Raw genomic sequence first — 14,565 nt, 5'->3', positions numbered from 1 at the left:
GAGAAAGGTGGGTCCTCATTAGCTCTGTCCTACGCTGTAGCTGAGAAAGGTGGGTCCTCATTAGCTCCGTCCTATGAAGACATCTCGTTTGCATCACATATTGCAAAATGGAACGGTCTACCAAGACCTCGTCGGAAAGACGTTGTGAAATTTGACGGAGAAAATACTGTTGATGTGAACGATAACAAGCTGGCAAGAAAAACAACGATGTGAATGATGTGATACGTGGCTGGAAGACTTTAATTTGTTTGTAATTAAATGCTACCCAATCTATTCAATCAACAAACTGAAAGCAGGTTCATTTACACCCTGCATTCAGTTCATAACCTCTTAAACAGACTGAAGAAACAGCCTGCAGTGCATATTACTGTACATTTTACTGGCCTTCTTACAGCAAATAGGCTTTTTCACACGTTTCCTGATATCTGGTGCACGTTACGTTGGCCACAACTACTTTGTCAGCCCTGTTCTGATTGGCGACCGTCCATGTCTGAATCTCTTCCATCTCAAGGTCCACATATTTATCAGTAGAAAGCATAAAGGCAGCAGGATAAACTTACTGGCTTAAAAATTTCATTTCTGGGAAAGTTTCAACAAAGCTACGTTTTACCACGTTTGTGATACGAATCAGTGAATATAAACTATCGACAGAATGGTAGAAAATTCCACCAGAGACGTCTCCAAAATCCCAAATCTTACACAAGAACTCAGAACTGTTTCACCCGTTTGTGTCCCCATCCAGTTTGGAGAAGTTAAGTTGTGTTGTTTTTGTAAAACCTCTGCCTTGAGCACGTTTGGAAGGAAAAAACACCTCATGTGGGCCTTCATGCAACACATTTTTTGGGGTTTAGCGAGGGGATTACTGAAACACTGAGGTGGACAAACGGTCAAAACATCGACGAATCTGCCTTTGTGCACTGTTGTTGCCAGGCTTATATAATTGTGTTCACATCTGATGACATTTTATACATATTTTTGTACAAAGTCTATGAATTAGTGCTGTTACTGGCCTACTACAGTGTTGAGGACCACCAAATGGTGCGTGGATCCATCACACAGTGGTCGAGAAAAGCTGTTTTAGAGAGAGAGATTACTGGACTGAAAATGTTTATGACAAACCATCTTTAAAAGTTATTCAAGACTGTTATTGGACACATTTAGTAGCTTTTAAATGAGATATCCTCTCACATTGGCCATCACGATCTGTTTCTCATGGATTTCTTTTGGTTGCAGGCTTGTTTTGAAAATCACCCACCCCTACACGTCAAACAGAAACAGTGGTCTGTCAAACGGCCCCTTCCTGTTAAAGCAGGCAGCTCTAGGCTGCATTAAGGGACAAAATGCACCAGATTATTTGATGATAGCTTGCAAGACTAGCAGAACCTCGGCTTGAATCTCTCTGGGTGAGCTGCTTCATGTGTGCATGTACTTGTTTTTTGTTTTTTTTGTTTTGTATTTTGTGTATATTGTCACTATCAGGACAAAACCTTGTATCTCCATAACTGTAACTTTACAAGAGAAGGAAAAAAAAAACATCTTAGCCTTGAATGGAAGTTAATGGAATCAAACCAGAAGTAATTTTAAACGAATTCTACTGGTCCATTCATCATGAAATGTTATTATAATGTGAACTGTAGCTGGTATTTTCAAATTATACCAAAAAATGAAAAACAAAAATAAAGATATATGATTTTGTCCTGACAGCAACAATATGTTTTGTCTGTATTTGTGTGCTTGTCTTTTCCATGTATTCCATTAATGGTCTTAACACAGCTGTTTCTATCAACCGCACAGCTGGAGAGAAACAGCCAAACCCTGCTTTGCACATCTGCACCAACACACACATACTGAGGTGTGTACTGCTCAGACTTCTGTGTCAGCTAAAGCTCCATTTCAGTCAAAGTCACTGAAAAGATTCACCGTTGAGCTGTTTAACTGCGACTGCTCAGATCATCTATTTCTACACCACTCTATTCCGAAAGAAACTGATTTTGATGCATTTGAACATTCAGCCCCCAATTCAATTATCTCACAGCAATTAAGGAGCCAATTAAGCCGACAGAATGAGAGGAACTCCTTTAATGAGCCGCAGAAACCGCATGTTCACTTCAGTCTGACCTCCAAACGCTCTGAGTCAGGACTGCTCAACAGGAAAGAGCCTTATGAGGTTTCTGACTGTATGACAGACTCTATATAAACGAACGCAGAGCTAAAAGCAGAAGCGGCCATAATAAAACCTGAGTTTCATCTGTGCTTTAGTCCATGTTTATAGATCACAGTGTATCATACAGAGTCAGAAACCAAACAATCAAGACTGTTAGAGATACTGAAGACCTCCACACAGTTTGAGGAGAAATATGTCATGATTCAGGCCTGCAGTTCGCACCATGCTAATTAGTGGGGTTACTTGTTAGCTACATTAGCCTTGTATCCAGGCCAATCTCTGTGGTGGGCTTCAGGGGGCAGTACATGTCCAGTTTGGTTGCTACCCCCGCATAAAAAGTGGTTGGCATGTAATGTTGGCTTTTACATTTTATACACGCTCAATTATTGTTACTTTACAAGAAAATAGCCCTGCGATGGACTGGCGACCTGTCCAGGGTGTATCCTGCCTTCTGCCCGATGACAGCTGGGATGGCTCCAGCACCCCACCGTGGCCCAGAAGGATAAGCGGTTTAGATGATGTGTGTGTGTGTGTGTGTGTACAAGAAAATAATGCCAAAAATCTGAGCGTTTCTTAAATTGCTTGATTCTTGCCAGCGAGCAGGCCTGAGGCAGGTCATTGTGACTGGAGTATGCACCTCAAACTGAACCTGAGGACAGTTTTGAAAGCTCTGCCTCGAGCACAAGATATCAAGTAGTTCCGAAATGTTATTTCTATTTGTTTACATGAGGCTCGGCTGTGTTCATGCTAAGCATTTTTCCCCAGACATCAGTTTTAATCGTACTTAAATGGCTGCAAAGTGGTCACAAAAGCGCTGCCAATAGTAGGTTATATTTGGACAGCACGCCTTTCAAAAGCTGAAAAGGTTAAACTGTTCAGAAACTGCTCAGTGGTGGCAGCGTTACTATGGTTACAGTGTGTATGTCGCATGAGATGTTTAGTCCTTCCAAAAAGCGTTCAATGGAGTGGTTTTACAAAAACAACACAACTTCTCCAAACTGGATGGAGACACAAAGGATTGAGACAGTTTAGTTTTTATGATTTGGAGACCTCTCTGGTGGAAATGTGTAATTGCACTCAAGACCATTTTGGCCCCTTCCCCAAGAGGATGAATTTGACGATTGAAAGAGAATTTAAAGAGAACTCAGTCTAAACTTGGTGAAGGAGCGTCTTCTGAGGATGTGGGTGAATTATCTACTACAGTCATCATATCCTCATCAGTATGACGTTGATTATGAGATCATTTGAGGCCTAAACATCGAGCCGGACCTTCTTTTTGAGTCTCTGTGTGTGACATTAACACATAAAAACGTGCGACGTGGTGTGAAAAAATCCTAAACTGACGCCACTGACTTTTAAATGATTATTTCAGGCTTTACAGGGCGACTCTCAGGAGCATATTTTGGCCTGTTTTTATTCTTCTGATTCAGTAACGATACTTCTTTCAGTTTTAACAACAAACATTTTCCTTAGTGTTACAACATCTTGTAAGAGAAAAAAGAAGAAACAACTTCAGCTTCTACTAATGTATGACTGGAACACTGAAAAAAACCCCTACATAATTATAATTAGCCCACATTCTCACACGGTTATTTGTGATTGGGTGGGTGGAAAACTCCCACATGCTGTTTCACAGAGATTTACACTGGATTAAACAAGTGCCAAACCAAACGACCCGCTTACACTGTGGTTCAGGTGACAGATCAAGAGCTAAAACTGAAGACGTGAACCTCAGACACCAAACATGTCCTGGCTGACTGGCTACTTTTGGGGTAAAAGAGCAGACATTTTGGCTGAACTATTGCTGTAAACCTCCTGCTTCATCATCATCAATTACATTATATGTAGACGTACAAAGGTGAAGCAGGTTACGTCTAGCAAAATGATAGTAGTACTAAACCTACAGAACTAAACTGTAGAACATTCATCATCATCATCATGCGTCCTACCTCTGATCCCTCTGAGTCAGAACAGCCCGACTGGTGATGGCAAAAAAAACAAAAAAACAAAAATAAAAACACAAACACAAACTTAAACAAACATGAACAGACTCATAACAGCACACACAGATATAGGCTTGGTGTGGATTAAACTTCTATCATACAGAAACTGCATACGATAAACTACAGCTGCTCATGTTTTACTGATATTATCCCATTAAACATACACGCTGGTGGTCCATAAGGAAACATACATTACACCTCAACCACTTCCATATGTGCCCCTGAACATCTCCTCCCAAAATGAAGGTGTTAATAGTGAGTCTGTGCTGCAGTAACAGCCTCGACTCTTTACACAGATGATCTGACTGCATTCAGCCACAAGAGCCTTAGTGAGGTCTAAGACCCAACCAGACATAAACATGTTCAATACTGATTGTAAAATGCTGATGATAATATCAGCTGATAAAATGTTAGATTTATATGTTATATTTTAATGTTACTCCAGTAATTTTAGTCACACACTGCTTTCCAGACTGATATGATCATAAATGATCAATTATCTCACTTCTTAAACTGAACATACAGCAGAAACTAGTAATATAGAATCCTTTGCAGTTTTGGTTGCTGTTTATTATGGCTTATTTTCCTTCATTAATTCATAAAAAAGTTATTTTTTGTGTTATATTATTCTAAAGGTTGAGTTTTAATATATGAGAAATGTGTTTGTCATTTACTGATGGTGTTTTGTGTTTAGATTCTCCAGTACAGTCTGTTTTACTGGTATACACTTAAACAGGAGGACATATCAGCTAATATTTTGTTTATACAGATAAAACTAAGGGTTGTCAATATCATCTGTAAACAGTACAAACCAATATATTGGTCTGTAATACATAGCTAAGCTGTTGTCACTATGCATGGAAATAAGCAGTATGGTTAATTTGGTGATACAGCAAGGTCTAAACAATGTAAATGTTGCCTCAAACATACAACCATAGTCCAACTGTGTACCTTAAATAAGTTTTTCACACCTTTTCGTAACCTAATGTTTTAAACCAGAACAATAAAAAATCACAAGACAGTGTGTCCAGAGTCAATGCAACTTAAAAAACAAAACGGAAAATGGAACCGTGTTCTCCAACTGAAGGTACCGAAGACCTCATTGGTACCTTTTCTCTGAGTTTAGAACGTGTGAATATTCAAACAGTCACGAAAGCTTAAAAACTGAATAGTAAACTAGGATTTTCGATATGCAAATGAGCTTGTCTCTAAAGTTATACACTATCATAAGAACAGTGAACTCTATCCTCCAGCAGGGGTCAGTGTAGAGCCTGCGTCTTACATCTGGTCAGAGTTTCTAATCTGTTTAGTTCAATAAAGCAATAAAGACTACTGCAGCCGGCTAAAGGCAACCGCACACTGGCCGGGAAACTCTGCGCCGCACAAAGTGCAGTTATAACGCACAGCATAGAACAGCACAGATAAACATATAGCTAAAGCTCAATTTACACTCTACCTGTATAGATTTGAGGGGATAAAACTATCAACATCAGTTAGTGAATCTCTCTTTTTACAAACTCTCAGACTCTGCAGGCTCTGCACTGACCCCTGGTGGAGGATAGAGTCCAGACAGCTCACTGTTCCTATTGACAATGTGTAAGTTTAGAGACAAGCTCATTTGCATATTGAAATTCCTAATTTACAAGTTGATTTTTAAACTTTTGTGACTGTATGAATATTAAAACATTCCCTCCAGCTGAAAGGTGTGAGGTGAAAATATTTACATACTTTCTTACTTACTTAACTGTTTATTTATTTATTTATTTGGGTGGGGTCTTACAATAATTTTTGGATAATTCTGAATATCTGAAAATTCTGAATATCTGAAAATCTTTAATAAAAACTATTTATTTAAATATTTAATGTGACTGAAATGCCCATCTCTAGATCCTATGCATGAAAGTGTGATAATACAGTTAATTGCGTGTAACTATATTTAATAAAGCTGAGCGTTCGAGGGTACTGATGTGCATGTGTTTGACCGTCTACTCTTTGCTCACCTTGACCTCTGAGTCGTCCGACTGATCGTCAGTTATTGACATTGAAAATAAAGAAAAATAAAAATAAACATGAAGTAATGAGAGTTAACAGAGTTCTTCTGTCTCATTAATACAAACACTCTGAGTTTCCACTGCAGTGTTTCTAACACACTCTGTTACACACTCAGATACACACCTCGTTACCCCCGTCATCAGAGATCGCCTGATAGGGAGAGGAGGAAGACGAGGAAGAGGAGGAAAACAGAAAGTGTGACACGCAGTAACACCAGCAGAACACTTAACTGAATAACTCTCACTCGCTCAGTCACTCTCTCTCTCTCTCTATCTCTCTCTCATCACAAACCTCTTCATCCACATCGTCTGGCTCCTCCTCATCCTCAAGCTTGGAGGGAAACGTCCAAAGAACGATGTAAACCACAAACAAGTTAGACGTACTCAAGAGCTACACTGGGATGTAACTAGCTAAGCACGCTAGCTGTAAAGCTTAGCCACACTGCGCTCTATTAAACTACAGTGATGTGCAGTAAGGTCCTGTTACAGTGTGGTTCAGGACTGTATACGGTGCAGTAGGGCTGGAACTACAGGGGTCAGATACATGTGTACATGTCCTGTACACTCACACACATACACACACACACACACACACACACAGAGACATGAACACACACAGAGGGAGGGGACGGTGTGTTGTTATTATCTCCACCTACCCGCTCCTCCTCAGCGGTGATCTACAAACACACACACAGCATTAATCAGCACACTGAGAGACGATGATCAGGCAGAAAAGGCTTTGATATTCACTTCATCCCCGACGAGTAAAACACGCTCACTCGCTCACTCGCACTCTCAGAGTGTCATTAGAGTGACACACCAATGTGTTTGATCAGCCTCACACTTTAAACCCATCTGACCTGGAGACAGCCGTGAAGAGAGAGAGAGAGAGAGAGAGAGAGAGAGAGAGAGGGAGAGAGAGAGAGAGAGAGAGAGAGAGAGAGAGAGAGAGAGAGAGGAGAAAGAGAGAGAGAGAGAGAGGGGGAGAGAGAGTGAGAGAGAGAGGGAGAGAGAGAGAGACAGAGAAAGAGAGAGAGAGGATAGGGGGCGTGCGACTGTTTATCTCAGTGTGTCTTACTCACCTGCTTGGCTCCCATAAATTCAAACATCTTCTCCAGCATCACCCTCATCTGCTGCACGTTATTCATCAGCACACAGGGCTGCAGACACACAGACACACACATTCATTCATTCATTTATTCATTATTACATATAGATACATATAATTTATTGGGGTTATATTATTATTTATATATAATATTTAAAACAAAACCTCAAATCACAAAATGATGCCTTTTCAGGAGAAGGCCACACTACTTTTAATGTAACAAAACTTTTTTTTTCAGTTTTTTATTTTTTTCATATTTGGTCATAATGACACCATCTGCTCTTTACACTGTATAAGAAACCTATGGTGGATGGCGAAGGTAGACAGACTCTAAAGTGACTTAAAAGAAATCCAGTTCCTTTCACTTCTATTCAGAGGTAAGAATGTATTTCCTCCTGTATTGTTCTTATTCTGGAGATACGAGGTTTAATTCCAACAGTGACAATACATAACGTGTGTTTTTCCTCAGAGCGACTCACTATCTTCTCCTTCTCGCAGTACGAGGGGAAGTTTTTGGACAGGATGGTGCAGTACTGCAGCAGCACCTTACTGATCGTCTGAGAGAGAGAGAGAGAGAGAGAGAGAGAGAGAGATTCAAATGTAAGTCCCCCAACAGAGGAAATAAACACACAAACCTGCAGAGGGAAATAAACAGACAACAAACAACAGAGTAAACAACAAGCACAACAGAGACACTAATTAAAATAAATGGACACTTTCCATTAAAAGTGTCAGACTGACTTAATAATCATCATGTTTTCTTGGTCAGTTTTCAACATAAAATACTGAAGCCTCCTCAGGTTCATAAGAAAACAATACCACACATGTAAACATCAGTGATTAGTATATAACAGTATCAGTGCTACTTGGAAATGAAGCCAAAGGCCACATATTATATCACCTTGTTGTGACATCAGCACTCAAACCTCTCAGGTGTCTAAACCACCTGTGGACCAGAACAGTTCCAGTAAGAGCTTTAAACACTCGTTAGGAAAAGAAAACTGACTCTATTAAAAAAAAAAACCTCTTCACACCAACAAAGTCACTTTGATGAACATGAAGCTGAAGATAAACAGACCCAGAGCATCAACACAGCTCTGCTCTACGCTTTGCTGACTTAATTAAAAATTACAGTCAGAACATTTTCAAAAGAAAACAAAGTGTCCTCAAACGTTTGATGGGCAGCATCACTCAGCGGAGAAAACAAACACCAAGCACTCGGCGCAGGGAGATAAACAACAGAATAATAAACAGGAAGTACAGCAGAGGCGCTCCCCCGCCGACGGTTCGAGATAATAAGCTCGTATATTTAGTCGTGACTTTGACTACAGCTGCTTAAATATTTAGGGAATCGTGTTCTTCCACAGGTTGCTGCTACACAGAGCGGCTCTCGCTCATATACGGCTCTCAGACAGCAGCGCTTCTTAAAACTCAGCAAAATAATGTTACTTTTATTGCTTTTTCTGAAATATTACTCAATATGCAGGACGTGGAGAGCAGACAATAAAGAGTCTCAGTTCGGTCAGCAAATATGAAACACACTGGACCGAATGGTGGACTTTGAGATAGCATTCAAATCTGGACTACTCAGGCTCCGCCCACAAATCTGTTCTTTCATATTTACCATTGGTTTTAAAGCAGCACTGGTACAAATCCTATTCAGCCTAATGAGAAACTGTAGAACAGACTCGGTTTATATCACAATACCTACATTTAGAGTCGGTTATTCATTCAGCCTAATGAGAAACTGTAGAACAGACTCAGTTTATATCACAATACCTACATTTAGAGTCAGTTATTCATTCAGCCTAATGAGAAACTGTAGAACAGACTCAGTTTATATCACAATACCTACATTTAGAGTCAGTTATTCATTCAGCCTAATGAGAAACTGTAGAACAGACTCAGTTTATATCACAATACCTACATTTAGAGTCAGTTATTCATTCAACCTAATGAGAAACTGTAGAACAGACTCAGTTTATATCACAATACCTACATTTAGAGTCGGTTATTCATTCAACATTATTCATTTGTTTTTTTACCCTGGCGAAGCGTCGGTTGTACTGGGCCGCCACGCTGGGGTCGGGACAGTCCAGTTTCTTGATGATCTCAAAGCTTTGGTTGAGCTGAGTGAAGATGTCCACCACCGAGCTGGAGAACAGAGCGTGCTCCGAGGTCTGCTGGAACTGTGGAGGCGGAGAGGGGGTCAAAGGTCAAGCTAATGTTCTTATTTTTCGTTTTCTAGCATCATTACAGCATCTGTACACTTCAGGGCTGAAACAGGACAAGCTCTGGGAAGCTCGGACTGGCTCCCAGGTGTGGACAGAGTGGACAGAGTCCTTTCTATTTGAATCTCAGGTTCAGAGATCAGTGAGTCTGCAGTTGGCGATAGCCAGCTTTTGTTTTTGTTCCTTTAACCATCTTCAAAAAGCAGAGTGAGACAATCACGCTTTCATGTTTAAAACACTTTGACGTGTCCTGCTGTTGGTAAAAGTAACATTAAATGCGCTGTCATTAACTACAGACACAGACGTGTCTACTTAAGGACGCAATGTGTTGGTTTTAAACCATCTGTTATGAGAATGTTTAACAGTATCAATGAAGCAATCACAGAAAATAATCACAATTTATTTATTTTTTATTAATATTGCAGTTTTAGAAAGGATGGTGTTAGTAAGTACAACCTCATTTCCAAAAAAGTTGGGACGCTGTGCAAAATGTAAATAAAAAACAAAATGCAATGATGTGCAAATCATTTAAACTCTATATTTAATTAAAAATAGTACAAAGACAACAAATCAAATGTTCAAACTGAGAATTTTTATTGTTTTTTGAAAAATATATGCCCATTTTGAATTTGATGCCAATGACACGTTCCAAAAAAGTTGGGATGGGGGCAACAAAAGGCTGGTAAAGTTGTGCTAAAAAAAACACCTGGTTGTCGATTGGCAACAGGTCAGTAACATGATTGGGTATTAAAGAGCATCTCAGAGAGGCGGAGTCTTTCAGAAGTAAAGATGAGGAGGGGTTCACCACTCTGTGAAAGACTGCACCATCAAATAGTGCAACAATTCAAGAATAACGTTTCTCAACATAAAATACAAAAGAACTTTTGCTTTTCATCGTCTACGGTACAAAATATCATTAAAAGATTCAGAGAATCTGGAGAAAATCTCTGTATGTAAGGGACAAGGCCAAAAACCAGTATTTGCTGGCCGTGATCTTTGGGCCCTCAGGCAGCACTGCATTAAAAACAGACATGATTCTGTAGAGGAAATCACTGCATGGGCTCAGAAACACTACTGAAACCCACTGAAACCCATCCACAAATGCAAGTTAAAACTCTAAAACGCAAAAAAGAAACCAGATATAAACAGGATCCAGAAACGCTGCCACCTTCTCTGGGCCTGAGCTCATTTAAAATGGACTGAGGGGAAGCGGAAAAGTGTCCTGTGGTCCTACAAATCAACATTTGAAATTCTTTTTGGAAATCATGGACACTGTGTCCTCTGGGCTAAAGACCATCAGCTTATTATCAGTCAGTATTCATGATTGTATAGGGGGGCATTAGTGCACATGGCATGGGTGATGTGCACATCTGTGAAGGCACCATTAATGCTGAATGATATATACATGTTTTGGCAACATATGCTGCCATCCAGACAACGTCTTTTTCAGGGAAGGCCTTGATTATATCAGCAAGACAATGTAAAACCACATTCTGCATGTATTGCAATATGTATTACATATTTTCCTTTAAAAATATGGTTTACTTGATTTGCATATCATTATATTCTTTTTTTATTTACATTTACCCAAATGTTTTGGAGATGGGGTTGTATATATTAAGAGATGGTGTGTGTGTGTGTGTGTGTGTGTGTGTGTGTGTGTGTGTGTGTGTGTGTGTGTACCCCCTCTCTCTTGTCCCTCTCCAGAGCTCCGTGCATAAACTCCATAGAAACCTCCTCATTCTCAGACAACCACTGAAGAACAAATGGCAGGAACCACCTACAGAGAGAGAGAGAGAGAATTAAACGGTTGCTGTTACTGGGCCTTTAAGGCTATGTATATGTAAATGGGCTCTGTTCTGATTGGTTGCCTAATTTGTGCCTCGTTCAAAACTCGTTCAGGCTGAAACACTCCTCATAACTTCAGTGTGAGCGGGCGGGGCTCAACTGCTGTGAGTGGATATACGTGTGTGTGTTGGTTTTTGTGACATCACAAAAACAAGGAATTAAAACAGTGTTTTTAGCTTAGTTGTTCATGTGTGGACTGTGTGAACTGAGGAATGAACATTAACCGTGTTTACAGTCTAAACCAGACTCTTAATGCCTGAAGGGCGAGGAAGGTTCAGTTTTCCATCATATGAGCCTTTAACGTGGCCGTGTTCATGAGCTCTGATCTGAGTTCTGCTCCGGTGGTCCTGAGAGAGAGAGAGATGGTGTGGGCTGAACTCACGCTGGATACTCAGGAACCGTGTCTGAGAACGCCGGCAGCTCTCTGACGTACTCGTTATAGAGCCACTTCACTTTAAAGTGCAGGTTCATGTAGTCCGCACTCCTACACAGCCTGTGCTTCTCATGTTCTACACAAACAAACAAACAAACACATAAATACGCCATTTAAACCAGTTCAGAGTCACCAGTAAAACTCACGTTTAGCTCTTAAAGAGCCAGTAAACTGAAGTGAGTTTGAGAAACATGTTAAATTCCAGTGTTTCATCTCTCCGTCAGTTTAACTGTCGTTTTGGGAGCAGACAAAGAGTGCATGAAAGTGCCTGATGCTTAATTCCCTTATTTATGTCTTCTGTCTTTATCCTCAGTGTCCTCTAGAATCAGTCTCACCCTTTGTAAAGCTGTTTAGGGCTGTTTTTAATGTTGATGGTAAACGATTAAGAGTAATTCTACCTTCTGAAAGGTTAAAAAGGTTTCATGGCCTATCTTCTCTGCTGCCAATGACTGTGGCTGATAAGTGCTGTATTATTTGCTATAAAACAGATAGTTGCGGACCTGAAATCTGATTGGCTGAGCTGCGTTCGAAGCGGTCGTAAAATCCACAATATACCGTGGCTATGACCACCTCACTGTGACTGAACTGTCTATCACTGTGCCAAAGCACGAAAAACCCTTCTGCTGTTAATGGAATAATCTTTGACTCTAATGCTGATCACACAGAGCACCGAGTGAGCTGATAAAGTGAGAACCTGTTTTCTGTTTAAACTGAGGGACTGACAACTTGTGTTCTTAACTGGAACTGGGCTGGTCAGCTAGCTAACAGACTAAAAGAGCCAACAGCCCAAACAACACCATCATCAATATCACAGGCCTGAATTAAAGCACTTACAGTTAACTTGTGATTAACTGTAAAATGGCAGTATAAAAGTCTAAAAATGTCACCTGAACGTCTGACACACTTCAAATGTTTGTGTTTCAGTCAGATGTACCGTCAGGCTGAATCCCAAACAGCTCTGTACTCCCTAAACAGTGTTCTAGCTATGAAAGTTTAGAACTTCTAGCCTCTACAGCCAAACAGTGCATCGTTTATCCCAGTGCATCGAGTCCCAATGACTATTTCTTAGCTGTGTTTCGCTATGTTGGGCTGCAGGACCCAGTATACGAAGTGCACTATGTATGAGGCAGGAAGCTGTTTGAAATTCAGCCCCAGTGTGAGAAGAGGGCGCCGCTGGATTGGTGCTTAGTAAGTGTTAATATGGTCATAGTGTTAATTCGGTGACCAAAAAGTACAAATAAAGTGAAAGGTTCTGTGTTAAACAGTGCTGTGTTTCATTGTTATGCGACAAAAAGTTTAAAAATTCATGAAATGATCTCGGTGTACAGCGATGGGCGACCGAACGTTCTCCTCATTCAGCGCTCCATGGTTGCTTGGCAACAATAGCATCCTCTAAAGGAACTACATTTCTTGGCAGAATATTTGTTTATGTCGATTATTATTAATAATTATTTTCCGAACAATTTTGTATTTTATCACAGGGAAGGGAGTTTTACTCAGCTTCACGTTGTGCCTAAGAACACCCTTCCCCGTGGTAAAATCGCAGTAACTCACGGCCTCTCGTGACTTATTGCTTTACGAAACAGGCCTGATAACAAACACATGTTAAAACACAAATGAATATATTATAAAAAATACACATATTTAAAAAAGTGAAAGCCTCAGAAAAGAACACACACACTCACACACACTCACACACACTCACACACACTCACACACACACACACTCACACACACTCACACACACTCACACACACTCACACACAGCTTACCAGCGTAAAAGTCACACTTGCGGATGCGGAATGAGGCGGGAGCTACGATGATGGTGAAAAGAAGGAGAAAACAGACAGAAGAAGTAGATCACAGAGAAATGAAAGAGAGGAACGAGTGAATGTGAGAGAGACAGATGTGATAAAAGAAAAATACTCAAGAAAAAGGAAGGGGAAGATACTTCGATCTCCTTTAAAAGTATTTTTCTGCTATAAATTACAACTAACACTAACTAACTACACCCACACTATTAACCAACACCAAATTCCCAACACTGAGTTCATACTGTTCTCAGCCCAGCTTCAGAAAAGCATCTCAGCATTAAGATCAGCCTCAATTGTCCTAAATATCTGCATCATTAAACGGTTAAGATACAAACAGAGTCATTCAGAGTGGTTTGATGTGGTTCTAGAGAAACTTACAGAGTCAGAATTGTTCACAGTGGTGGTGATAGGAACCAGACGTCCACCTCTAAAAGCTCCCTCACAGAAAGTTTCTACATGAAATGGTTATGAATTCACTGCCTGATGTCTGACACATTGTTTTGTGATGGTTTTGAGAAGATTTTGGCTTTTTTACTAATATATTCATTGCTTTATTTCATATATTCACACTTATTATTTCAGATTTTCCACTATTTTTCCATCATCAATATTCCATATAAACGCAGAAGACTCGTGTAGGTTCACTGGTGGTTTTGGATAGTGAATAAAATGTCTATATTTGTGTTGTAGTCATGGTGACCACCACTGTAAAGACATCTGAACCATTTCACACCAGACCACTCTGAATCTTTCTAAATCTCAAAGACTGAATTACACAGGACTGTGAAAAATTCTCTTTAACTGGTAGAGAGAGTGTTCAGTGTGATGCTCACTCTACCATCTGAGACTCATGTTTGTGCTAAGATGTTTCTGGAAACCCAGCCGAGAACACTAAACGCTAAACACTAAGAGT

The 14,565-nt window shown here is 40.1% G+C and overlaps 1 protein-coding gene across 1 annotated transcript in view; it reads right to left on the bottom strand.

Moving 5' to 3' along the window:
• LOC118827187 (protein unc-13 homolog B) overlaps positions 1-14,565 on the bottom strand; it is a 155,174-nt gene that overhangs the window by 14,349 nt on the left and 126,260 nt on the right. Inside the window, exons 27-31 of the mRNA XM_036598447.1 lie at positions 11,788-11,914; positions 11,241-11,337; positions 9,372-9,515; positions 7,806-7,883; positions 7,301-7,378 (exon numbers count right to left, since the gene is read on the bottom strand). Coding sequence (XP_036454340.1) covers positions 7,301-7,378; positions 7,806-7,883; positions 9,372-9,515; positions 11,241-11,337; positions 11,788-11,914 — 524 coding nt within the window. The remainder of the gene's footprint in view (positions 1-7,300; positions 7,379-7,805; positions 7,884-9,371; positions 9,516-11,240; positions 11,338-11,787; positions 11,915-14,565) is intronic.

This window comes from Colossoma macropomum, unplaced genomic scaffold (assembly GCF_904425465.1).
Source record: "Colossoma macropomum unplaced genomic scaffold, Colossoma_macropomum, whole genome shotgun sequence".
Taxonomy (NCBI): domain Eukaryota; kingdom Metazoa; phylum Chordata; class Actinopteri; order Characiformes; family Serrasalmidae; genus Colossoma; species Colossoma macropomum.
The sequence above is the reverse complement of the archived record's forward strand: the minus strand, read 5'-3'. Positions and strand labels throughout refer to the sequence as shown.